General features: G+C 54.1%; 1 protein-coding gene across 2 annotated transcripts in view; it reads right to left on the bottom strand.

Annotated features, from left to right (window-relative positions):
• Positions 1 to 27,583, bottom strand: part of Fam222a (family with sequence similarity 222 member A) — a 44,835-nt gene that overhangs the window by 16,100 nt on the left and 1,152 nt on the right. For both annotated transcript variants that reach the window (XM_076922478.1, XM_076922479.1), the window contains one exon: positions 2,880 to 3,007. In XM_076922478.1, the coding sequence (XP_076778593.1) occupies positions 2,880 to 2,961 (82 nt within the window). In that variant the 5' untranslated portion in view covers positions 2,962 to 3,007. Of the gene's footprint in view, positions 1 to 2,879; positions 3,008 to 27,583 lie in introns of those variants that run through there.

Genomic DNA, 27,583 nt, shown 5'->3' with positions numbered 1-27,583 from the left:
AAACCGGGCCCCAAACGTACAGGAGCTCAATGCAGCAACTCAGAACATTCCCAGAGGACACAAGAGGAAGTCTGAACACACAGGCATGCCTGCCTGGGGGTCAGGGTGGGGGTGGGGGGTGGAGATGAGGACAGCATTACGAAACATCATTTCTTCCTGGATCTAAGGTCCCACACTATCAGCCAGTAAGTGGCTCCTCGGGTCAGAGGGCAAGTACACAAGGTTACCATGGAGACGGGGGTGGTTTACTGACACAGAGCTAGAAGCTCCAAGGAACATCAGTGTGTATTATTATTCGCCCTTCAATGTGGCTGACCTTGGAGAGCCAGCCAGGATGGGCCAGGTGCTGGCCCATGGTTAAAGGTACAGGGTCCCAAGCCTGAGGATATAAAATGTGGAAGGGATGGATAACTCATTCCTGCAATTTGTTCTCTGACCTCTACCATGTGCCTAGTGACGTGTGTGCGTACTCACAAATAAATGTAATTACAGAGAAACAACCACGAGAGAATTTCTGAATTTCTGAGCTCCTGTGGACATGCAGTGGGGTGCACCTTTCTATTTCAGAGGTGCGTGGATGGAAGGCTTGAATTACAGGATGTGTCAGATTATATGCATCCTGCTGTCAAGAATTTTACCATTAAAGTGCATTATATAACAACAACCACAAAAGACCACACAAGGCGTGACCGAGTCGATTATGAACTTCAGGGTTGAACTTTTCTGTGTGTGGAGCAGGGGTGGAGGGAGGTGCGGGCTGATGGGACCATCCTCTGTGGGTGTACCCAGAGATCACTGCAGGCTGAACAGGGTCAAGTATAGCTGGGTAAACTCAACCAGTTTCTAACCCCCAGTAATGAAAACAGCCGGGCGTCGTACTGTGACCTGTATCCTGGCACTGGGGAGGTAGAGGCAGGAGATCAGAAGGCCAAAGTCATCTCTCTCTGGCTATGCGGTGAATTCAAGGCTAGCCTGGGCTATAATAAAGCCTGGCCTCAAAAAAATGAAAGCAAAATGGGGTGGGCTGATAAGTATGAGTGAGAACATGATGGATCTGGTTGGTGAGCTCAGTAGTTAGAGAGCTTGCTCAGCAGGAGTGAAGCCCTGGGTTCAACCCCCAGGGTCACTGGAACTCACTGTGCAGAACAAACTGGGCTCAAACTTGAAGAGATCCACCTGCTTCTGACTCCCAAGAGCTGGGCAAACACTTTTTGATACCGTGTATGTGTATATATATATGTATATACACACACATATATGGAGAAGTCTTTTTTTTTTTGTTTTGTTTTTTTTTGTTTTGTTTTGTTTTGTTTTTGTTTTTGTTTTTGTTTTTGTTTTTCGAGACAGGGTTTCTCTGTGTAGCCCAGGCTGTCCTGGAACTCACTGTGTAGACCAGGCTGACCTCGAACTCAGAAATCCGCCTGCCTCTGCCTCCCAAGTGCTGGGATTAAAGGCGTGCGCCACCACAGCCTGTCGGAGAAGTCTTTAGAAGCTAAGTCATATAATTCTAAAAAGAGGCAGGAAGAAACCGTGGGGGAAAATCACTTCCCTTTAAGCAGCAGCCTGGATGGCTCCTCTAAGTTCACCTTAAACCCCAGAAGCCACACGAGGAAGTAAGGAATGAACTGAGGTAGAATCGGAGAGACGTGAAGTCTCTGTGTGACACCCATGCAGCTCCACACTGTGGCCAAGATGGACAGACGCTACTACCCCATCAAAAAAACAGACCAAGGGGCTGGAGAGATGGCTCAGTGGTTAGAGCACTGCTCTTCCAGAGGTCCTGAGTCCAATTCCCAGCAGCCACATGGTGGCTCACAACCATCTGTAATGGGATCTGATGCCCTCTTCTGGTGTGTCTGAAGACAGCTACAGTGAACTCATACACATAAAATAAATAAATCTTACAAAAAGAAAAAAAAAAAAAAACATAAAAGAATGCTCAAGGTGAAAAAGTAGGGACTTCTGTCAGTGTAAAAAGACACGGTGAACCTGTGTCCGTGTCTGGCACAGGTGCGTGTTTACACGGGGCTGCACACCGTCCCAGGGTGTGACAGCTAAAGCTGTCAGAACCCACCCACAGCATCGCAAAGTGTCTAACGTGCCCTGAGACCCCGTATTTCCTCCTGCAGAGTTTCCCCCATGCTCGTTCACACCTGGTGACAGCACAGGTTTTCCTGCTGCACTGCCTGTCAAACCAACAAGCTGCGGGCGGTTTAAACAGGCCGGCCGAACAGATTATGGGTCGGCCCTTGCCAGGGAAAGGAAAACGGAAGGAAGGAGGCGGCTCCTTGGCAGCTGGCCTGGAGGATGCTTGGCCAAGCGAGAGGGTGCCGGACCGTGTCAGATGTACATGCACACGCATTCGCTGGAACACATAAAACATCTGTGGGCACACAGGAAATGGACATCGGCTGCCTCCGAGAGGAGGGGCTTTGGTGTCTCCACCCCTTCCTTCCTTAGGAATGTTGAAGAAGAATGTTACTTTCAAGATAAATAAATAGTCTGAAGAAGCAGCAACAGTGTTGTCAACTGCTTCTAGGCTACAGGGCAGAAGCTGCTCTGTGCTTCCCCGCAGGCCCCCGCTCATCCCTATTCTATGTCCAGGCCAGCCTCAAGTTCAGGGTTGTCCTGCCTCCCTCCCGAGGCCTGGGGTGGCAATTGCAGAAGTCTCAGTTTGAGGCCTGTGGTGAGTGGGCTCCCTGGAGCATGAGCACAGACCTCCCTGGCTCTCTCTCTACCTTAAAAGTTCTGCATGAACACCTCAGAGAGAGATCTGACTGAGGCCTACCCTGCCCTCCAGAAGCCCAAGAACAGAAATCAAGTCCCTGGGTGCAGGGAGAGGAAACCCCCGTCAGGAGGCAGTGGAGGGTGTCACTCACACTTTCGCAGATCCAGGCTCTTGCTCGGACAGGCCAGGTGTTGGCCGGGTGGGTTCTGAGTCCTCTGCAGACAGGCCAGCATGGCTGAGCTGGGAGCCCTGGCTGGGGCACGTTCTGCAGCGGAAATCCTTCGGAGAGAAACATGAGGCACTGGTCACCGGAGGGCTGCTCTCAGCCACCTCCCGTCCTCCCCAGCACCCCAAGCAATGTCAGACTGGCTGTTTCTGAGACATGTCTCTTTGGAGTCCAGGCTGGCCTACAGGTAGCATTCCCCCGGGTGCTGGGATCAGAGGCATGTGCCACCACGCCTGACTTTGGGCCAGACATTCTATTGCTCTCAGATGAGGGAACTGTGGCTTCCAAAGGAGCTCCAGAGGCATCACGGAAAGGAACCAGGTCTCAAGGGGGGACCTTCCACCACAGCGCGGCCAGAACTCATGAGCCTCAAGTGCCCTTGGCTAGCTCAATATGTGGGTCACAGCTCTATGCCCTAACTCAAGATGTTCTTTGGCTGGTGGTAGACCTCAGCTGTCTCATAGTCCCATGATACATCAGCACCTAGCTCACCGGGAGAGGGACTCATATGGTCATTTTTGGGGTCCATACAGGAGTAACCAGGTAGGGCTTGTGGGTACAGTGTCCTTGTTTAACATAAGTGTTAGTCTGGCACCTGTTTGGGGTGTTCTCACAGTACCCCTGGAGAAGAGATGTCAGGGTGGTATGCTGGGGAGGTTTGGGGCGCTCCACTGACTCTGTTCATCCCAAAAACGAAGGGTGGGGCCAGAGTCACCCACAGCAACCTTTAGGTGGCAGCTCAGATGGGCCACTCATAGCCTACACTGTATTCATATACCTAAGTCAGACACCAGGGATGGGGGACTCAGAAAACCCACATGTCCCCACAAAGCCCATCTTCCTGAGCACTGGTGGCAGCACAAGCCAGCCTTGGAGGCCACCATGGAAGATGAGGGAGTCCCAGTGAGGTTTTCCCTCTCCCCCCACCCCACCCCTGCCACAGAGGAGGGCCCCTCCCTCCTGCCACCCCTGTCCCTGGCAGCCAGCCTGGGTTGCCTCCATCCTGAGCTGGTTAGAAGAAGAAGGGGGGGGGGTGTTTAAGCGGGAGAGGGGAAGGTATTTAATACTAAACAGGTGTCTGAGCCCAGGATTCTGCCGCTTCTAATAATGAAGTATTCATGAGGAAAAACCTTTTTTTTTCACCAGTTTCTTAAGATACTAATTTCACAACAAGCTCCTTGTTACCGCGCAATTATTCCCATCTTGTGTTCCCCGAGACGGTGGCAGCCTCCCGTCTGTCCTGGCCTCTCCGTAAATGAAAGACAACCGCGTAACCACCTTTCATTACGCTCTATTTTACTTTCAGCAAAGGTACCCGAGAGTAAAGACTTCCTCTGAAAGGGACTTTTATTCAGTTTCAAAACCAATTTTCTCCTATTACTGTCTTTTTAATAAAAAAAAAAAAAAAAAAAAAAAAAAAGAATCAGAAAGAAAGAAAAAGTAGGGGGATGGATAGCTATGGGGGAGGGAGATGCTCTTCCCCTCCCCCCAGGCTCCAGGCTCCAGGCTCCAGCAAGGCAATAAAAGCAGCAATATCTAGCCACTTCCCAGCTTTGATTTCTGGTAATTTTAAAATATGCCATTACAATCAGGCAGCAACGGCAGAGCTCAGGGAGGGAGTGAAGTGGGGCTCACTGCTTGGATGGAAGTCCTTGACTGCAGAAGGCAGCGAGGCTCTTCAGGGACCTGGGATGGCAGCATGTGGCAGAAACAGGCCTGCTGGGGCCACTGCCACCGTATGCCACAGCCTTGAGGACGCAGTCCACCCCGCCAAGGCTGAGGGTGCTGGACTTCCACACACTCTGCAGGTGCACACTTGTGCACGTGCAACATATACCGGTGTCACATACTGTCAAGTGGGCGGGGCCCCTGAAATGTACATGTTGACAGTCCACGGGGCCACAGGACTGCCACACACAAAGCTGGTGGTACCTGCCTTGACCCCCCACCTTCATCTCTCCGTGACAGCACCTGTTTCCTGCCATCCTGACCCACAAACCCCACCCAGGTCCCTCTCTTCACAGGTGATACTGACTGAAGACGGCAGAACCAGGGGCCCCAGAGCTGTCTGACTTCCACAAGGCAGGCTCATGGGGCTAGAAGGAGGGAGGACGTTGCTGACTTGACTTCCTCGAGTCCTGTACAGGTTGGCCCATACTCTTTGACTTGTTAAAGCCCCTCCATGGTTCTTCTGGGCCCCTAGGCATATAATTCCTGGGTCCTGACCTAACTTCTTACCAGGAGCAGGAGGCCAGGGTCCCAGCCTCCCTCCAGGATGAGGGATTCTGGTGGGCCGCCCATCCCCCACACTCTTGTAGCCAAAAAGGACAGGATGGGCTGCAGCTGAGGAATGAGGGGGACCCACCTGTGCTGGTGCCTTTTCAGACCCTAGCTGCCTTCTGGGGCCTCCAGCCTCCTGTGCAATGCCCAGGCAGCCTAGGAGCCACAGGGCCACCAGACTGAGCTTGGGCCAGTGTAACATCCAGTCCTGGGAAGAACTGGCGACCCTAGCTTCTCAGGGTAGCTCCTGCCTGTTGGTTCTCACCTCCGGAGGACCCAGGCTGACTGACCCACAGTGACATCAGATTCACTTGGAGGAGGAAGGGGGAGCTTCTCATCTGCTTCAAGTCGCCCAGACCACTGTTCCTTCTTCCCAACCCGTGTCCTATGGTGGGAATTGGGGAGGTGACAGGGTTGGGGACAGGTCTCAGATGAGCCGGGGGGCCAGCCCAGTATTACAGGGAGTGCGGTACGTACCCCAAGTTTCTGTATCATACCAACACTTAGGTCTTTCAACCTTTTCCGGCATAGCCAGCCCTTTCTGCCAGGCCTCAGCGCTCCCAGAGCTGCCCAGTCTCTCAAGGCCTCCCTCCTTCTGGCTAACTGCCTCAGACACCTGCTGTGCCTTCTGCCTGTGGCACTGTCACCCAGACCATCAGACCATCCATCGTAGTTCAGGGCTGGCCTCTCCACCAAGTGTCCCTTGTTGCCACAATCCCAATCACACCGAGATGTAATTGCCAGCTTCTTGTCTGTCTGTCTCTACGGGACCCTATGTGAGTCTCTAAGGGGTGAGGGCCATGTCTTATTTGCTTCCATCTCTGCAGCGTCTAGCCAGGAAACATCCTTTAATAGGTAGATGTTAAGAGACAGCTCGGCAGCTAAGAGTGACCGTTGCTCTTCAACAGGATCTGAGTTTGAATCCTAGAGCCCATGAAACTCCAGTACCAGTACACCTCTTCTGGCCTTAAGGGCACGTGTACATGTATGGCATACACTCACACAGGCACAGAGATAAAAAAAAAAACAAAAAAAAACGAAACAGGGCCTCGACTGCGTCAAATGAATTAACTGGCTGTGAGATGAAATGTATGAAAAGCCCAGAGACATCAAGGGTCCTGCCCAAGGTCACACAGCAAGCCAGGGATAGGGCTCTACTGGGCACCTAAAACACTCATGCCTTTCCTCTGATTTCCAGCCTGCCTCCTCCTTGCCTGGCCCCACCCCACCCTATCTGCAGATGGCGGTCCCTCACTCCCCCAGCATGGAATCATCATAGTCCGGCCCAGCCGGGGACCATCTGGAGAGCCCCACTGTCTGCAAATCAGACTGTTTATAAGCTCAAGGCCTTTTGTGACTTTAATAATAAAGGGGGGGTGGAGTGGGAGGGACAATGTCGCAAGCCTCAGTGACCATCCCTGACGTGGGATTAGATAAGCCGTCTTATCTGGGAGACACCCAAGGAAAAGGTCCCTCTGCCAGATAACACCCCGGCTGTCGAACTGCCCTTTCATAGCCGGACTGCAGATAAGGAACCGTGACAGCGGATGGTGGAGGAGAGAAACTTCCTGCACTGAGGAGAATGGAGTCTGCTGCCCGAAACCAAACAATGAGAGGAGCAGACAGACGCTGTCTCTGGGCTGTCTATTTTATTCAAAGAAGAGTCGGGGGAGGGGGGGAGCGCAGCCTTCTGTCATCTCCCTCTGTATCTAGGGGCTGCAGGGAGTCCCAAGAGGATGGAGGGAGAGCTTGGGAAAAGCAGGGTGCTGGGTCCTGAGGACAGCTGTTTAAGTGGTTCCATTTTGACTATGCAAAAACCTTCTGCATCCAGATCTGAGTGCAGGCTGTCCCTCCACTGAGCTGTAGCACAGTAGTAGCCTTGGCTAGACCCTGGGTTTAGCTCCCTTTCACACAGTGGGAAATAGTCACTGTATGTGTGTGGGGGGCACGGGGTGCAAGGCATACAAGATCAGACAGATTTTTAATTGTCAGAGCCCAAGGGTGTTAGACCCTCAACCTCAGGCTACTGGATGGCAATTCCATCCAAGTGGGAGGATCCCAGAAGCCGCCCCCCAACACCCCCCCCCCACTTCAGTCAAGCCACTATCAAGGAATAGATGCAAGGCCCTGATTCTCCTCAGTGCCCACAGTCCATCTGGATTCTCCCCTGGGAGGGGCTGGGGAGAGAGGACAGGCCTCCTCAGAGACCAGCCACACATTCCACAACCATTCAACAGAGCACAGCATGTGTGCCATGCAGCGGGTGGAAGAAACCCTGCCCTTCCCCCACTCACTCACCACTTGGGCAGTAACACTGGCAAACACCTTTTGGGGGCAACTCTTATGCCACATACAGGAACACTGGTAACAGGTATGCGTGACCTGCCACAATGCCCCAGGATACCACTCCCTCAGAACCACCCTCCACCTCCCTGGCTAAGTTCAATGGAAGCTGAAAATAGATTGCCCTGGCCTCTTCTCCCTCAGAAGGGAGACTGTGCCCCCCTGCCTTGAAGGGAAGATCGCCTGCCCCTGCAGTAAGGTAGAACATAGAGAAACCCTGGGCCTCCAGGGAAGGCTGTGTCTCCATGAAGGCCAAAGCCTGGGCCACTTCCAGCCTCCAGTTTTGCCTTTATCGAGAACGGCCTAAGCAGATCTCTGCAGCTCTGCTCAAGACGGACATACCAGGCACCTGTACCAGGGTGAAGAGTTCAGAGAGCTGTGGAGGCAGTAGCCAGGCAAGGTGTAGGCACTGGGGTCTGGGGGGGCTTTGAGGGTATCACAGTACCTAGGATGTCTCAGTACTTCCCTGGCTGAACCTTGGCGGGGAGTCAGCCAGTCTGGACGTGGGATTTTTCAGCACCAGTCATAAACCAGCTGGGTGGGAGACCCAGGGCCAGGTCCTTGGCCTGGTGTCACAGAAAACAAAACAAAACAGTGCCTAGCTCTGCAGGAGCCAGAACCCACAGTGGAGATAAGAAGTTGAGGGGCCCAGTGGTTTGTTCACATGGGCTCTGCTCCATTCTCTGGAGGGCTGTGAAGCCCCCACCCCCTCACGTTGTCCTGACTACACAGCTACCCTTAGACACAGGGAAGAGCCTGCAATGTTGAAAGGTCCAGACCCAGGAAGGAGACACTGCACCAAGCTGGGGGCACTAGGGTCAAAGCCTGGCTGTGTGGCTCTGAGAGATCATGCCCCTGTGAGTCACCAGCACAAACCGCAGGAAACATCACATCGGCTCAGTGCAGAGAAACGTGGAGGGTCCCCAGGCTTCAAGACAACCTTGCAGGAAGGACTGCCTCTCCTTGTCTGCCTCTCCCTGCCTGACCCCTTAGCTTCCTGTGCCCTGTACTTGGTCTCCCCATCCTTCTGTCTCTGAAGCAGCCAGAACAGAAGCCCACCCCCCCTCCTTCCTACCGCTCCCTCCCCTACCCCCCCCACCCCCACCCCGTTCCCAGAGCCCAAGGCCTTCCAGGGGACCCTGTTAATAATTAAATGTTAATCTAAAAAGCAATTTGAGCTGCGACTGGGCAGATCTGGTTAGAGATTACATTAGCATGGAGGAGGCCAGGGTAATTTTCTTTAACCTCTCTCTCGATCTCTCTAGCCGGGGAATCTTCCAGTCACGGGGGCACTGCTGATTAAACAGGCCCAGGGCTGGGTTATGGATAAGGGGCTTGTGAAAAGTGATTATTCCCCACGGCCGGGTCGGGCTGGCACGGAAAGGGGATTTTCACTCTTTTAAGAGCGGGGAGTGGGAGTGGGTGGCGGTGGGTGGGGTGGGGAGTGCTGCTCCTTCTACAGGGGCCTCATCTCCTGCCAGGATTACTGTCCCAGCCCACAGGCCATGGGCCCCTAAGATGCCCAGCTCCATCTGCTCCCTGACTGACCCAACACCTCTGCATCCAGTCCTTTCCTGCCGTTTCTAAATTCTGGTCTGGGGAGGGCACCACAGCCAGAAACACTGGTAGTTCTGGGGCAAAGGTGAAAGTTGTGGAAATCCCAAATTCGGGATGTAAGCAGCGCGGCTGGGTGAGCTTCTGTGCTGCTTTGTGTCCACCTAACACAAGCTTGGGTCACTTGGGGAGAGGAACTTGAGAAAATGTCTCCATAAGATCTGTCTGTGGGCCGGGCGGTGGTGGCACACGCCTTTAATCCCAGCACTTGGGAGGCCGAGGCAGGTGGATTTCTGAGTTCGAGGCCAGCCTGGTCTACAGAGTGAGTTCCAGGGCAGCCAGGGCTACACAGAGAAACTCTGTCTCAAAGAAACAAAACAAACAAACAAACAAACAAACAAAATCTATCTGTGGGCATAGAAGGTTAGTGTATTTCTTAATTACTGGTTGAGTGGGAGGGGTCAGCTCACGGTGGGTGGTGCCACCCGTGAGCTGGTGGTCCTGGGGGAAGTAGCACTCCTCCAAGGTCTCTGCTTCAGTTCCTGCCTTGACTTCCCTCAGCAATGGTGTGTGACCAGAGAGTTTAAGAGGAAATGAACCCTTTCCTCCCCTGGTTGGCATTGGTCACGGCATCTTATTACAGCCATAGGAACACTAAGAGAGCCTCTTCTGTCACAAGGTTCTCACCCACACCCTGTGGACCCGGCTCCTGCACTTGCTTCTCCTTATCAGCCCTTCCTTCCAGGAGAATATTCTTTATGACGCTTCTTGACCTTCACTTGAATCCCAAATGCTGTGGGGCTTCAAAGATCCCCAGGGTGCGCAAGACACGCATTGTGACAAGTGGCTCCTTGTGTAGATCCCTTTCTCATGGGTCACCGGTGCCTGCACACAGTAGGTTATCAGGGAAACATCTCCAGAGGGAAGGATGAATGAGAGGTAGGTCCTTAGTGAGTGTCTCACTGGGAGGCAGCGCATGGGCTGCAGGTAGGCAGCTGGCACCAAGACCTTCAGCACCAAGGCCAGCTCTGAGAGCACAGGCCCAGGAAAGGGGTGGGACCAAGTCAGGGAGGTCAATGACGCCAGCCACCTCGGGAACCAGCTGTTTCTGCCTTTCTCCCACACATGCCCGCTTCTGGGGACAACATATTAAACCTGTACTGCACGCCAGATCCTTGATTTGAGTCTTAATTTCTTCAAATTCCTTTTTATAGGCTGGGGAAAATAACTCAGAAGGTAAAGAGACTTGCTATGCCTGACAATATGAATTTGATCCTGGAAACCTACAGAAAAAAAGTTGTTTGTGGTGGCAATTATCTGCAATCCCTACATTCTTACAGTGAGACAGAAGGGGGGAGGTTCAAGGGACATCTTGGAAGTTCCTAGGCCCTTAGAGCTTGGAGTGTGCTTGGAGTATGATCCTCCCTCGCCAAGGCAGAAGGCGAGAACAGATTCCCACTTCCGGTTTCTACATACATGCACAGCTCCCCTGTACACACACATAATGAATGCAACTTTTAAAAAACTCCTTCCCAAAAGTGTCTATTAGTATAAGCCAGGCCGGGCGGGAGCGACCTAAGTGACAGCCGACGTAGGTTGTAACATACTCAATACAAAGCAGCAGAGAGTGTCGTGAGTGGGTGGTCCCGAGGGATGGAAGTGAAGAGCAGAGAGCTTGGGAGGTCTCCAGTGCTGCAGAACGCCCCTTGAGAGGGCTAGGGGTGGACACTAAAAGCACCAAGTGTGTGTGAAGCCGGGCAGGCCCTAACCTCAGTAGGCGTGCTTCAAGTGACAGAAGTGTAGTCTCAGCACAGGGAGGGGTTCGAAGGTGTAGGGACGGAGGCACAATATCAAAGCTCAAAGGCACTCTGATAGAGCAGCAGTTATTCCTCGCTCCAGAGCCAGGGCCATGCTGGGTCAGGTTCTGACCTATTCTAGTGAGAGGCGGGAGACTAGTGTTAATGAACCAGGTCCTAGCTAAGAGGTCTTATAGACCGTCTCCCCGTCTGACCTTCCGAAGCATTCTCTCCTACAGATCCCAAGGTAGGGAAGTGCGGGATCCTGCCGGCTATATTCCAGCAAAGGCTGCGAGAAGCCAGGAGTGAATGAACTATGGGTGTTACATTACAGCATCATGGTGGGGATAAGCCTGGAGGAAAGGCCCTGACCGGCCAGGTATTTTCAGAGGGAGGCAGTACATTTCTAGAGGAGCCCAAAGGAAGAGTGGAATCAGATGGCACGGGGTGTGAAGGGTCTCCAAAAAAGGCAACACAGTGTGCAAAGTTAAAGCCATGTGTGGCTTGGCTAGCAACCTGAGCGGGAGCTTGTAAGCCTCAGAGGGCCACACGGTGGGGGCCCTTTCCGTCTTTGCTGTGAGCAAGGGTGTCCGGGCCCCCATGATTATCAAAAAGCCTCCACTGCTGTCACCCAGTCACCAGGCACCACAGTTTTCAAAGAGCCCCGCCCACGAGCTGGAGCACCTGGCTTTGAATTTCAGCTCCTCTGTGAGGCTCTCTGCCTTGGGTTTGGGGGAGGGAGGTGTTTTTTTTCTTTGTGTTCTCTGGAGCTTAGCGTTCCTGCTACAGACAGAGCAAAAAAAAAAAAAAAAAAAAAAAAAAAAAAAAAAAAAAAACCGGTGTTTTGTTAGTTCTCAGAATGTTTGGAAAGGGATTCCAGTCTCTGGCCATCAGGAGACAGGAGGCTGGCCTCAGAGTAAATCACTCACGGGACAGGCCGCAGCTGTTGTGGAGGAAGGGCTGAATGGAGCTGGGACAGACAGAGGGACAGGACCATAAGCTCTGACACCCAGCTCAGATCTCAGGGCCAGAAGGATGCCAAAGCAGGGCCCAGCCACAGACCTGGCTCTGTGAGAGCGGAGGCCTTGAAGCTTCACACTGCTCTCCTCCCTGAGGGCCCAGGCCAAGGTTTTTAACTACAACCCCCAGCCCCTAGCCCACCTCTTCCTCAGGACAGTCTACACTACCACTCCCTTGCAGCCTGGCCACCCAGAGTTTCCACATTCCCAGTTTTGTCTCTCCCCACAGTGCTGACCAACAAGTCCCAGTGCAGGCTCCATTTGTAAGCATAAATTCTCTATAGCCAAGAGAAATTGAATTCAGCAAGGCGCCCTGCATGATCCAACAGGTTTACAGTTACAAGAGCTTAGCCTGTAGGCACTGACAAGGCAAGGTGCAGTCCTTCGCTGCACTAAGCCTTGAAATCTATGTTATACCAATTGGACACCTCAGTCTAGGCTCAGTAGCCACCACCTGGCCACACTGTCCCCAGCGTGTCCCTGTCACACCATATTCCACAAGTGGCAGTGCCCAGCCAGCCCCTCCCCCTTTTTACCTGCCTCCGCTCCATCCAATATCTCCTCCTCCAGGAAGCCCTCCTTAACTATCTTCCACACAGCCACAACCACATCCACACCCTTCCTCACTGCCATCTTGTGACACCCTTGAATCTACCTCTTGCTTTGTGGCTAAGGTCCTGTCTGCACTGCCGGAGCACAGACATAGGCTGTGTGTATGCGTTCGGGAGCACACAGTAGGTGGGGCACACAGTAGGCGGGGCACACAGTAGGCGGGGCACACAGTAGGTATTTAAGAGGACAGTGGAGAGAGAGTGTGTGGAGGGAGTGGGCCAGGAACCCCTTGGCTGCCTAGTTTATTTCAAATCCCCATCCATGATCTGCAGAAGGCTAAGATGCTCACATGTGTGTGCATGCATGCGTGTGGGGGATGTGCAGGCACATGTAAGCATGCGAACACATACACGCACCCCCCTCCCCCGCCCGCCGAGAAGTAGAACCCGTGGATGGGCCTCCTTTCAAACTCAGCCTGCATGGAGAAATGGCTATGACAGCACAAAGCCGAGATTGAATCAGCAAATGGGCCGACTGCCTGGTGACGGTTACAAATGATCTGATGTGGAAAAGACAGGATCAGATGTGTGTACAACAAGGGCCACCCGGTGCCTGCACATGCCAGACAACAGGCTGCTTGGGGGTGGGGGTGGGGCAGGTGGCTCCCCAGAGCCTGGGCTGCAGCGTGTGACCCAGTGAGCTCAGGACAGGCTGAGCACACCCTCCCCTGAGCCTGCCTGCTCAGGCTGGCCACTGCTGCAGGGTGCATACTGGATGTTTCTCAGGCATTCTGTACCTGGGCAGACGCTCCCTCAAACGGCCAAGTGCTTAGCTCAGGACATGGTGGCTGCTTCTAGTGCTTCAGCTTGTCTAATCCCAAATACAGGAAGCAGAATGTGGCTTTTATCATGGGGAGGGGTGGGGTGTTTATAATCCACCCCCTGTATCTTTCCTCAGAACTCAGGGAAGACAGAGCGAGCTACCTGCCACCATTTGCAACTTTTCTATGGCCTTTGGGACAAATCTCTCCCCTGACATCGGGTGTGTGTGTGTGTGTGGGGGGGGGGGATGACTTCCTGACCCAGGTTTTTAGCTGCTGGGTACAGAATGTCACCTCACTGAGACCCCCCCACCCTAAGCACTCTGCAGGGCTAGCTCCAGAAAGGCTGTGTGGCTTCCACAGTGATGCAGTGGGGGGGCTAGAGAGAGGCATGCAGACAACAGACACTTCAGGTTCCTGCTGAACGCAGGAATGGCTGGGCCTTTCTGCCTCCAGCCTCTGTGCTTCTGGGGCTCACAGTTCTTTTCTGTATGGCTGGGCTGAGTGGTCACCCACCCCACCACCCCACTTCATCACATGGTTCATCACCTCAACCTGACAAACTCTGGCATGTGTGAGTCACAGAGGGCCAAACACACACCCCTCAAGGCCGGTGTGTCAGGCAGACAGAGAGAGCTTTCTCCTGGGCTTTACCTGTCCTTGGGGCATGGGCTGAACCATTAGTGCCTCAATCTGAGTTGCAGAGGTTCAAAGGCTGGGAGGCTCCTGAAGGAGGAGCATTCCCTGGCTTTGTCTAGTGGTAGCTGGCCTGAGGACCCATTTCTCAGGCTTCCTATACCCAGAGGGGCAAGCTACGGAGGCTGTGGGGGGAAAGGGTCATGTGGTGACAAGGTCACCTGGCGGCAAATCCATGCCTACCTGCCTCTCAAGTCACTAGCATGTGCTGAGGGAAATGCCTCTCAGTAGGCACTAGTTCCCACTGGGGTGGGCACTGGGCTACTACTCTCTCTGGCCACTGCTCCAGCCCCACTTAGTTGCTCTGATGTAGGTCAAAAGGCTGATACCAATGGGGCCAGCGAGAGGCCAGCGAACTCATCCCTCAAGCCAGCAGGACCATCACGGTGTCCTACTGACCCAGTTTCTATATCCACAAAACACTACTCCCATAGTCTTGCTAGGTTCAGCTCCAGAAAGCACCAAACAGCTCTGCCACCAGCAGGGTTATCCTGGGTTACCAAGCCCCTTGTTGCTGCCTCAGTTTCTCCATCTGAAATGTGAGGTTAGAAACTGTGCCTGCTTCAGTGGCTGCAGTAAAGACTGGGCCCATGACACATGCTATGCACCGCGCTTGCCTGTCACTCACTCTTGTCACTTGAGAAGTGACAGCCTAGTCAGGAATATGTCCATGGTGGCATCGAATCAGAGGGGAGGGTGGTCAGGGACCATTAAGCTACAGAACCCAAATCCTAACCCAGGGCAGCAGCTTCCCAGAGAGAGAAGGGGAGGGCACCAGAGGGCACATTTATCAAGCCTTTTCAAAGCACATGTGTGCATCAGACCAGACTGCAAGATCAACAGAAGACAAGGCGCAAGCCAGCAACCTGAACCTTGGGCCCTGCGACCTTAGGGAGCCGAGAGATCGCTATGCAAAACTGACAGCTTCCTGGAAAGGAGGGTACTTGGCTGGACATCTGAATACTCCAGGGTCAGGGGAGCCTTGGTATAGAGCCCAGATGTGCCCAGTAGGGTCTGGTGAGCCAGGCAGAGCTCAGCAAACCACAGCAGATGGGGAACCATGGAGAAGGTGCCAGCGATGAAACCTCAGCCCTGGGGCTCCCATCCCCTCCTTCTAGCCTCATGGGACAGGGAAACCGGACACGGTAATGGCGTGCCCTGTCTGGGGTGGGACATGACTATTTGGTTTGAGACAGGATCTCATGGGGGTCACGCTAGTCTTGAAATTGCCTCAATCTTCTGAGAGCTGGAGCTACGGGTCTTCCAGCCTAGAGAAAGGGTCTGAAGTCCCTATAAGGAACACATAGGGCAAAGGGGGGCTGTGTGGGTGATGTGTAAGGAAAGACACAGGCTGGAGATACCAAGGGTCCTCAGAGGCCAGGTAGAGCCCTGACCCCTCACCCATAGACAAGAGAGTGCCATGCCTGGAGTTGTCCCACTAGCCAGCTGTGCAGGCTTGGGCAGGACCACGCATCTCTCCATGTTCTGGTTTCTCCATCTGTTCATAAGACATACCTTACAGACTGGGTATTAAAGTAGTTTGGTACATAATATTACTCGATAATTAAGGAAAAAAAATTAAGGTGTATAAATAACAGTTTAGTATCAAGAGCTTGGCTAACGTGCTCTTGGGTTCAATACCCAGCACTGTAAAGATAAAAGGAACCAAATGCCGTCAGCCGGGGGCCATGCCCAGCCAGCGTGGGGAGGAGTTGGTCACTGGGCCAGCTCCCGTCTTAGTCCAGGTAGATGCCAGAAGAGGAGGGGCGTTGGCGGCACGTCTCAGCCTTGCCAGGGCACATGCCAGCAGGAGCGTGTGCGCGCGCGCGCCTCTGTGTGTGTTGCTTCTGTGGCTTCTATGCAAACATGTTAATTTGTTTTCATTTTGTGTTTTTTTTCGCCTCGCAGGATAATTGGGTGAGTTTGAAGTCTTGGCGAGGCTGCTGATTATAGCTATCTGGGTGGTGCCCTCACGGGGCTTGGGCCCTGCCTCCTGCCTCTGGCAGAGTGGATGCAGCTGGAGGTGTTTTCTGGGGGGACCTGGGGTGGGTTCTGAGGACTGGAGGGCTGACCTGGGACCTCTGACATGCTCCCCACCAGACCGCATGGTAGTGCCAAGCCGTGTGTGTCTGCCTGCACCCAGCTTTTCTTTGTGATGCTGACTGCATGCAATTAAAAACAAGGAAAAGAAATGTGGTTGGCATGGCAGTGCATGCTTGTCATTCTAACACGTGGAGGCTGAGTCTGGGAAGTCCAGGCCAACCCTGACTACAGTGTGTGTCCTAGGCTCCCCTAGGCTACAGAGACTCCTCCTCCAAAACAAGTAAGATCCAGAAAATGAATGCTGTACTCTCATGTCTTGGTGTCTTGGGCATTAGAACCAAATCAGAACCAAGCCAACCTGACAGCTTTGTTTCTCTGAGGCCAAGTGCCAGCTCCTCCGATAGGAGGTCGGTGTCTGCGTTCCCACTCTGAAGGGTGTGGCTGTGGAAACGGACAGCTTGAGGCTCAGATCTGGACTCCCCTCAGAGCCCAGATGACCTTAGCCATTTTCTAGATGTCTAAGTCTTCTCTCACCTGGGACCCCCTGCCTTGCCTTGGGATTCCAAGGTCATGGGTGGCTACCACAGCATCGGAGGGTCTCAGAGTCAGAGTTAAGGTTGGGGCACTTTGCCCTGTGGCTATCCTGCATTTGAGCCTATCCTTGGGCTCACAGCGTTGGTACCGCTGTGTACGCCTGCCCCTAACAGGCAGGTCCAGTATCTGAGGCTGGGCCGGCTTTGGTTCTCATTTCCCCAGAGGACATCCACCTCCACCGTGTCACGCTGTACATGACAACCACAGCAGCGATCTGACTACTATATCTTATCAGGGTTCATAAGGGTCTGGCCCTGTGGTGGCACACAGTAGGTCCACAGCAAACCAGGTGAGTGGCTGCGGAGGCTCCAGCAGCCAAAGTCTCTATGAAACATGAGGGAGACACAGGATCAGGAGGAGGTGGGGGATGACAGGCTTCAGGCTGGTCCCCTGGGGTGGTGGGCAAACCTCTGAGAAGGGCTTGGCCTTCATCACATGGGGTGGCAGCTGGCAGCACCCCTCCCCCACTGAGAGCCACAACAAAGGAGCCTCTATTTCTCTCTGAGCATTTGTCCCTGGCCAGGCTAGGTTATAGCACCCTCTCCTCTCTGCTGGCCGCCCAGCCGGCTGGGCAGACACAAAGGCCAGTGTGTCCCTGCTGAGCCAGCCTGGCCCCAGAAGACCCTGTGCACAGGGAGCCTGAGGCTTCCATCCAGGTGCAGTGGGGAGGACCAGAAGACACGAAGGACTCAGGGTTTCAAGTCCCAGCTTCTGCACACTGTAGCCACACCACCTGAGCAGAATGAACCTTGGTTTCTTCTTCTGAACAGAGGGGCCTATGATAGCAACACGTCCAACTACCTGGGTTGTCAGAGTTTGGGGGACAGGAGATAGACAGGACCCTCCTGGGCCTAAGAAGCCATGTGCATCTCTTCAGTTTTCCTCGGGAAGTCGATGAGGAAGCAACACCCCTTGCATCCCACAAAGTCCAAACGGGATGGTACTGGCTCTCAGGCCAGGTTCTGAGGTCCTGTCTTCAGGTGCTGCTGTGTCAGTGGCCATCGGTTATTAAACACCTACCGTACACAGGGACTTGGAGCTACCTCATCTCCTCTCAACCCATGGCTACCCTGGAAGGGTGGTCAGAGGATGGTACCATGGCCACAGACAAGTGTACCATGCGTGGTTCAGCCACAAGTGTTCAAATCTGAGCCCAGAGACTTCAGGCCTTATCCTTCCTGTGGGTAAGGGGATGGTCACCCTCCGAGGTCTACAGTTAATATGAGAAAATTGCCTCATAATGTCTCCAGGTCTAGCAAGCTTGAAGTGTTGACCAAGGAGGTCACTCCCCAGGTCCCAGGATACGAACTGAAGCCTGCTGGCAGCAGGGTCCTGATGCCTGGCAGGCAGCCAGTCCAAGAGCCAGACTACGCTTTGTAGTCCAGGATCCCACAGTACAACTTGGAAATACTTTTTCTAATTTTGTTTTTCTTTTTTTTTTTTTTTTCCCAGACAGGATTTCTCTGAGTAACCAGCCCTGCCTGTCCTGGATTCACTTTGTAGACCAGGCTAGCCACGAACTCACAGAGATCTGCCTGTCCTTGCCTCCGCGATGCTGGGATTAAAGGTGTTGCACCATCATGTCCCGCCTACTCTTCAATTTTTTTTATTTCACTTCTTAGACTCTGAGAACCAGGGTCCCAGAGAACCTGCAGCGGATGGGGCCGGAGATCCTGGCCTCGTACCCCCTCACCATTGCTGACCCCTGGAACCTTGACCCTCCTCACACCATCTCCCCGATTCTCTCCTACCCGCCTGAGCTGGGGCAGCCATGTGAACAGCGGAGTACCAAGTAATTAAGACGACGCACCATCCGGGTGCCTGGAACACTGTGGAGTTTCCCTTTTATGTTTATAGCAATTGTATGAAAATGTGCGACACAGAGCGGCACCAGCTGACAAATGAGATGAGACAGACAGGATTCCGGGCCGGCTTTTTTCCGGGCCTGATTGGCATTAATTGTGAGCGTTTACAAAGCACAACTCGGTGCCTGACATTTGCTTCAAGCGAACGTTTCCTTCTAATAGTTTTAATGATTACACGGGAAGCTGGTGATCACCACGGGCGGGGGGAGGCTGCCTGGTGCCTGGCTTCCCGGCTACCTGCTGCAGGAGGGCTGTGCCGAGTGCCAGGCTCTGAGGCACGGGACTGAACCCCAATGTGGGCCTGGCTGCCGGCACCCATGGAGCTGCCGGTTATAGTGCCGACAAGGACACCGGGGAATCCTAAGGTGACACTGGTCTGGCTTTGGCTGAAGGCCCTCAGTTCCCACAATGGCTGGCACAGGCTTCTCCCTGTGTGACTTTGACTAAGTCCCTTCTAAGTTCTGGGCTTGGTCCCCTCTCCTGTCAGGAGGAGTTAAGGATTCATTCAGACCAGGATCCCACACACGGCTCGGCCTGTGGCCTCCGCGTGACCTTGGAGAACCCGCAATCGCTCAGTCTGTTTTCCTCACTTGAACTGAATTCACAGTGATTGCCAAACGGTAGGAAGGAAGAGGGTGGAGGGGAAACTGAGGAAAACCCAAGGGAGGCCCTACACTGTTTCCTCCCGGAGGACACCAACACTGCAAACCCTTACTCACACTCACTCAGTCACTCATGCACACACTCATGTGCTCACTCAGTCACTCATGCACACACTCATGTGCTCACTCAGTCACTCATGCACACACTCATGTGCTCACTCAGTCACTCATGCACACACTCATGTGCTCACTCAGTCACTCATGCACACACTCATGTGCTCACTCAGTCACTCATGCACACACTCATGTGCTCACTCAGGTACTCATGCACACACTCACGTGCTCGCTCAGGTACTCATGCACACGCTCATGTGCTCACTCAGTCACTCATGCACACACTCATGTGCTCACTCAGTCACTCATGCACACACTCATGTGCTCACTCAGTCACTCATGCACACACTCATGTGCTCACTCAGGTACTCATGCACACACTCACGTGCTCGCTCAGGTACTCATGCACACACTCATGTGCTCACTCAAGTACTCATGCACACACTCAGGCATGGGCTCACTTCCATGTTCAGACATTTGTGCATTCACTGGGCTCCTGTGCTCATTCATACTCACTCACTCACACTCAATGCCTTGCTCATATGCTTGCTCACTCACACACTCACTTGCACACTCAATGCCTTGCTCATGTGCTTACTCACTCACACTCGATGTCTTGCTCATGTGCTTGCTTACTCACTCACACTCAATGCCTTGCTCGTGTGCTTGCTTAGTCACTGACACTCAGTGCCTTGCTCATGTGCTTGCTCACTCACTTGCACACTCAGTGCCTTGCTCATGTGCTCGCTCACTCTCTTGTGCACTCGATGCCTTGCTAGTGTATTTGCTGCACTGTCCACACACTGAATCTGCCCCCTTGCTCAGAGATTCATGCATTCCCTCACTTGCAGCTCACACCTTCTCGTGGGAGCTCACTTATTCACTTTCTCACGTAGCCACTGCTCATGAATTCTCAAAGCCATCAACCACGCTACTAGGACCCTGAGAAGCCATCAGGGGACAGCCTCCATGATGGGCTTACACACAGCCTCATGATGAAGGGAGGTGACAGTTCCCAGGGTATTCTCTGTGTAGATCTCCACCGTCCTGATCTCCAATTTACAGTAGAAGAAACTGAGACACAGTGGAGAAACAAACAGAATAACATCAGTCTGGGAAGCAAACCTGGACAGATGCTGCATAAGGTGAATCCTCTCAGAAGCTGCAGAGACCAACCCCTGGGGCCCTAAGGGGAAGCCTTATCAAGGGATGACCCTCCCCCCACACACACACCTCACCTGATTGTCTGTCTGCCTTGGCAGGGACTCAAATGCATAGCCAGGCAGGACATCAGGACAGGGGGCACCAGGGGAACACAGTAATCAGTGATATTCCGCCAGCCCCCATATCTGGGTTCCACTTCCTAGAAACCCATCATTCAAACATGGCTACATGCCAAACCTGGCTAGGGGTCATGCAGAGGCCTCTAACAGGTGTATGAGGACACCCATGGACATGTAAGACATGTAAGAAGATGGGGGGGAGGGTTGGGAGCAGCTGGCCAAGCCTCTGTCATCCTGTCTACTGTCAGGGTGGACTCCACTGGGATATGTCAGCTTTGCCAGGTTCATGCCCCAGAAAGTTCCCACGATGAACCCCAGTTCTACACTGGCTTTGGTCATGTAGTTCTGGTTTAGTTTGGGATTGCAGTGGGGAGAGAGGGTAAAAAAAAAGATGGGGATTTTTTTTCCCTTTTGCATATGGTAGCACAGATGGGCCCATGATCCGTAAAAACTGTCTGCAATTAAACTCCCACTCTGCATGGCTGGATTTGTCAGGCTTCTGAACCATGAGTGGAAGACTCTACACTGACAGACAGGAGCTGGAGGGTGGGGTGAGGCAACGGTCCACAGGATAGACGGCAGCCCAGGGACCTGGGACTGAAGCTGGATGGGTGGACGGACAGACAGACGGATGGACAGAGAGAGACAGTTCTTCCTCTACGTATCCCCCCCCACCCTTGGACTTTACCAGGATAGCCAGACAACTGGGAAAGGACTTGGCTAGTGCTGGGTGCCTGGACCACAGGGCAGGAAGGGCCGAGAGATGGGGCTGATTATAGTCAGACCCTGCCAGAAACCAGACCCCGGCGCCGCCGCATGCCATAACGGGGGTTTCTCAACCACAGCGCAATCTGCAGGTGCAGGGCCAAGGAGGCAGAGCCTCCAGCCCAGTTGGCAGATTGGATAGAAAATGGTGCCAGGAGGAGCTGCCAGAGGCCAGACGGACTCACTTTCACTCACTTTCGTCCCCAGAGGAATTAGCCCAGCCTCGCTCCCCCTAGGTGGAGCAGGTAGGAAAACCAAGGCAGGTGCCAAGACTCTCTCAAGGACCTGAGCCAGCTGTGCCAAGCCAACATACATGGCTTTGTATGTTTCACCGTCTTCCCACAGGCCTCTGGAGAATGAGGGACCTGTACCTGCCTGCTACCCTTGGGCTCCTGGTGCTGGTCTGGGGCTCCAGCTGCAGCCCAGGCTCGTTCTAGCTGCTGCCCGGGGAATGCTCTGCTGTTTGGATTAACGAATGCCTCGTTTGGCTTTGGGACATCCTGAGATCACTAATAATTGTCCCATGATGAAGGAACTAAGATCCTGACGGACCTTTCCCTGCCCGCTCCACGCTGGGAGAGAAAAGTCATAAAACCAGCTTGCTATCTCAGCTGTTGAGGCTCCGACTAGATGTCACTGCTAATTGGGTATCACACCCTTGTCTTGTTCTCTCAGAAGCTAAATCAAGAAAGCGCCACTGCTGCGGACTAATTATATCTCCGGCCTGCAGCCTGCAGCTTGTCTCTCCCTTTATTGAGTTAAAAAATGGTCACAAACCTTCTTCATCTTTCACCCCCCCCCCCGCCCCCAAGTGCTAGGCCTGCTGTCTTCTGTGCTCAGGTGCAGACTGTGCTGCAGAAGCCGGTAAGGGGTCTCTGGGACAGACAACAGGGCTGTGGAGGGCTGAGAGGGGCCCCCTCCCCGCCCGGGGTACCTGCTTAAGTCTGCCCTCCAGCCACTCCCCTGCCAGGCCTGGGTATTCCAGCTGGACCCCCAGGATTCTCAGGAACACCTTTGCTCTCTAAGCATGCATGCACTCATTCAGCAGTTCTTAGATGTCTACCTACTATGTACCAGGCACCCAACAAGTAGCCCAGAAGCAAGTAGTACCAAGCACAGCACCTGGTTGGCAGAGGTGCTAGATACTAAGACGGGACCCCTTTGCTCCTTGGCTCAGAACTGCCACAACCAAAAGCCAAGGCTAGTCCCTTCCCAGTCATATCCCGGCCACATCCTGATGGTCCTTCCATGTCCTGCCCACCTGACCCGTTGCTCCCACCACACTCCACTCTTCCCCACACGCCTAGCAGAAAGAGTTAAGGCTTCAGGTCGAGTGACAGCTTGCTCAGGAGGCTGTCCCTCCTGCCCGACACCCCTAGGCTATGGCCTTTGAGTCCCAGGTCTGAAGTGTGTACGCTATGTTACTCAGCTTGAACCTCAGTTTCTTCATCTCTGAAATGGGCTGAGCTCTTCATAGAAACAGAGGCATGCGGGTGCCCGAGGGGTGTCCAGGAAGAGTTCAGCAAACACTGACTGTAAATAAATTCCAAGCTACAGGCGTTTTGGAATGTGCATGGCTGGTAGTGACCGACCCTCACGCTTAAACAGTTTTAGAACAACCCCTACACTCAAAGAAGGTCCCCCAGAATTTCCAGCTGTGGCGCCCTGGCCCTCTGAACCACATAAACAGGCCCCTGAGTGCATTAAGGCCGGCCACCTGACCTGTTTCAGCCCATAGGCCCTGATGACTGATTGGCACTAGCTGCCCGTAGTTCTGGAAAGAGTCCAAGGTCAGGAAAAGAACGCAGCAGGGGAAGAGGGCAGGGATTGATTGGCAATGTCTGCCAAGGGCGCCCTGGCAGAAGAGAGCCAGCCCTTACCATCCTTGACATTTTACGAGCTTACAGAGGATGCGGTTGCATCTGGGTTGAGACAGGGGGCAACTTGCTCAAGGTTGCGCAAAACATGAAGAGATGGTGACTCTACGATATCCCCCTCAGCTCCTGCTCGGGCATCTTGCTAGGACAACCTACCCAGCCACAGCCTCATCACACAGGATGCTCACCTGTGATGGCGCCCTGCCCTAGATTTCCCTTTCGCCTTGCTGAGCCTCTCTCACGTCTTTACTCATACAAGGATAAAACTGCCCTTGGTGGGGCAACGGTGGAGTCAAATGAGGACTCAAAAGACCAAAGCAGGAAGCTTGGGATAGCACACAGATGTCTAAGGTGCCGGGAGCAGAGAAGCCCTCTGGCTGGGCAATGGCTCATTTTAGCCCTGGGCTTCACACCCTTCCTCTCAGGCAGGCCAAGGACCCACCTGACAGATTAGGAGCCTGTGGTCACACAGATGGCGAGGGTGTGTGTGTCCTGAAGCTGCTGCCTCTGCCTCAGTCAGTACCAAGCTCAGCCTGGGCTCTGCCAGGCGGCCGGCCCTAGCCAGAAGTGAATCCTGAAGCAGACAGCTGACGGCTGGCCTCCCTCCTCCCAGGGAGGCCCCTCTCCCCACATAAGTTCTGTGTCTGAGTCCCTGTCCCTGGGAGCCTGTTCACAGCCAGCTCCTCGGGCCTCACCTCCTGACCTCCCAGACCTTTGTCCCCTGGGCCTCAACACAATAACAGCAGCTTGGGGATGGGGACAACCAACCAGCCGGGGCAATGGCTCTCTGTGGAGCTGTGGTAACTGGCCAAGACCTAGCTCACTCACCCTCACAGCTCCAGAGCGTGCCCTGTGCACCCAAAAATTTTCTTACCCATAAGCCCATGGGAGAACTGCTATTGCCAATAAACCAATCAGGAAACTGAGGCCCATGAGGGTAACCAATCTGTCAGGACACACACATACTCAATGAGGATAGGAACCAGGGTTCTACCCCAAACAGGCCTAAGGACCCCTCAGGAGGTCCTCTGCTGACACCCCCCACACACACACAGAGATCCCAGGCCATGAATGGAGCCTCTCTTCCCTTGAACCACATGGAGCCATTCGAACCTTGGGATTATCCTCCAGTGTTCCTACTAGTGTCTCTCTCCTTGACTCATGACACCCCCAACCCCAATAAGTGGTCCTTCCCCCGGGGCCACACCAGGGTTCTCCCTCTGCCCGCCCTCCCTGAGCAGCTGCAGTCTTTCACTTCTGGGGTTCCCCCCAGCCTCGCTCCCCACCCCCCAATCCAGGGTTCCCACTGCCTGCAGATTTGCTCTGAGGACAGTGCAGTCTTGGCCACACCAGCGCGCCCTAGTCAAGGCTGAGTCGAAGTGTCTACCCAAGGGCAGTAGAGATAGGGCAAAAAATTCTTAGCCCAGTTACACTCTCCAGGCTGCCTGTGTCCCCACCCCCACCCTGACTATGGGAATCCACTGCCCTCCCCCTGCCACTCCCTGGCTGTGTGACCATGGGGCACGAACAGATCCTGTGTTCCCCCCCTCCCCCAGGCCAGAGGGACTGAGATATCTATTGGTCATCTGGTTCCTTCTGAGGCCTCTGTTTCCCCATCTCTGAAATGGCACCAAGTCCACCAGGGGTGAATGGGGAGCCCCACCAGCCACCGTGTAGGCTTGTCTTTTGTCTGAGGCTGGCAGTAGGCACTCAGCTGTTTCTCAACTAGGCAAAACCAGTGGTCCAGGTGGAAGGAATGCGCACACACCCCCCAACAGCCTCCATCCCTTCGCAGAATCCCCTTCCCCACCCCCAGCCCGGGCAGACTAAAATAGTCATTAGGCAGATTTCAAAAGATGTCAGTAGCTTATAATTATAGTCGACATCCTTCTGAGATAAAAGTGATTACCTTGGATGCAAATCGCTTAGCAACCAATCAGGGCGGCGGGCGGCGCCCGCGGAGGTGACCGGCCGGCAGCGCAGCCCTCCTCCCTCGGCCGCACCGCACAGGCGGCGAGAAAGCGCACAATAGCTCTTGACACGCAAATGGGTTAACACAATAAAGGCGGCTCCGGCCGGTGCTGGGGGAGAGCAGCAATTCCCGGCCCGCGGGAGGTAATAAAGCGGCCCTTTTGTGCGCGCCTCCTCGTTCTCGCCCCCGCCCAGCCCCAAGGAATCGCTGCCTGATTGAATTACGGTTCATGAATACGAGCTGCTTGCCTGCTTCCTCTGACTGGGGAGGGTTGGCAAAGCAAGAGTGGGCAGGAGGAGGTTGGGAAGGACGCCCTGGCCAGGCCCCAGAGCCCCTGGTACTCAGATGGGAGCCACGTGTGCTCACCATGTAGGCTCACCACGTGGGAGCCCCCTTGCAGAGGCGCCGGAAGGGTAGGGACCCCAGCCTAGGAATGCTGTCTTCAGCTTTGGGCTCTGAGACACTGGGAGAGCGGGGGATTATGCTAATAGCAGGTATAAACTACGTTTGTGGAACACTTACTGGAGGCTTTGGCCTGTGCTAAGCCCTCACGGAATCCTCACCACGCCCCTGGGCAACCGGTGCTCCTTGGAGCTTCTCCAGACAGACGAGGAAACCAAGCCTCAGACTCAAAGCCGTGCAACACGGTCTCACAGCAGCCCCAGACCCAACCGTTCCAGTCTGGATCTCTGCAATACAAGGCGGCCCCCACGGGGCCTGGGGGGAAGCTTCAAGTTTCTCACCTAAAGCATCAAGCAACCAGACAGGGCCTGTACCTAGTTCAGAGCAACTGCAAGGCTCGGGAGGTCAGGGCTTTGGGTAAGTGCACTCAATGACCGGGAGCACTGGGGGGCGGGGCTTAGGAAGAACCGGCAGGAGTGGTCCTCTTTCAAGCACCTGCCCTGTCACCAGAGACCCCAGGACACAGGCCACTTCAGTGGCACTCTGCCCCATTCAACCCTCAGACAGCTCTAAACCACTCATCCTCCAGTGTGTTGCTCTTCCATCCGCCCCTTTTGTGAACTCATATGCCATCTTCTTCAGGCACCCCCACCCCCACCTGCCGCTGGGTCGGGAGCTCCACCCATTAAAGTTCTGTTACCATCTATAAACCTGCCTTCCCCTAGGAGAGCCTGCCAGGAGCTCTGGGTGGCCCAGGGCCATCACACATGCCACCCAGCTATGGCCAGCTTCTTCACTATCTCTGGCAGGTGGCTTTCATGGTATATATTCCTCCTCCCAAGGCTACAGAAAGGAGCCCAGCAGCAGGTTGCCAGGAACAGGCTGGGCTCACAAGGCCTGGCAGAAGTTGCCACTGTGCTCAGCTGGTCTTGTCTCACACAGGAACCCGTCCTAGGGCAGGGATGCCAGCCCTGTGCCTGAGTCCTGGAGATTCTGAAGGGGGGGGGGGGTGAGGCCAACCCACTGCAGCTGCCTGGATGTGTTCTTCAAAAAGACCATCACTTCCTTGGCCCAAGCCTCGGGTTTCTCATCCACAAAATGGGTCACAGCACGTTCTACTCCAAGAAGCAGCTGAGACGCTGCAAAATGCCTGGCACTCCGAGAAGACGCCGGGTAAACTGGCAACTCCCCCTGCCTGCCTGTCGTCTGGCACTCACTGCCAAGCCCGGGGAGCGGAGGGAAAGGAACAGAAGGAGTTGCCCAACTCTGACAGTCTTTCCCTCCGCCTTGGCTGAAGGAGTGTAAATACTCCACAGAGGGCCTCCAACCGCCTGTGTGTGTGTCTCTGGCGCACACTCCAAGTTTGTTTCTAAGCTGGGAAGTGAGGAGAGGCCGGGCAAACAGCCCTGTGCCCACAGCCTCCCCCCACCCCGAGTCTGCAGTTGTACTGCTGTCTTTGGAAGCTTGTGTGTTAAGGAAACCCCTTCAGCCGGAAACACGATCACCCCTTCAGACCCCCAAAGCAGCCTCCCCCGGTATTTATTGACCTGTTAATACAATCTCGGGCGGAGGCTGTATAAAAATGCTGTCTGTAGAGAAACCAGGCTTCTCAGAATGCCCTGTCTCACCTGTCCCCCTCACTATGGGGGCAATGACGCCAGCCTCTTCAACTTTTCCCCTAGAAACTTGACTGTGGCTATTTTCACCCCCGTGTGGTCTTGACAGTGATGGCTGGGACGGGCCGTAGGAGAGTAGGCATGATGTGGCCAGGGAGTTCTGTGGGCTCCATACTGTACAGAGCTGCTGCCAGAGTGTGTGTGTGTGGGGGGGTTCTCGTCATCTCCACCTATCCCCCCTGGCCTGGCAGAGACAGGACATACTCAGACCCTAGCTATGCCTAGCATTGGCTTAATATGCATCGACCACACTGATTGTCAAAATCATCTTAAATGCAAGGAAAGCGGCTCAGGCAGGACCCAGGCTCCTCACCTTGGGGCTGAATGGCAGCAAGGGAGTTCCCTGAACTTACACAGCTGCACACACACCAGGAAG

Source organism: Arvicanthis niloticus, chromosome 24, assembly GCF_011762505.2.
Source record: "Arvicanthis niloticus isolate mArvNil1 chromosome 24, mArvNil1.pat.X, whole genome shotgun sequence".
Classification (NCBI taxonomy): domain Eukaryota; kingdom Metazoa; phylum Chordata; class Mammalia; order Rodentia; family Muridae; genus Arvicanthis; species Arvicanthis niloticus.
This window is presented reverse-complemented; position numbering and strand designations above follow the sequence as displayed.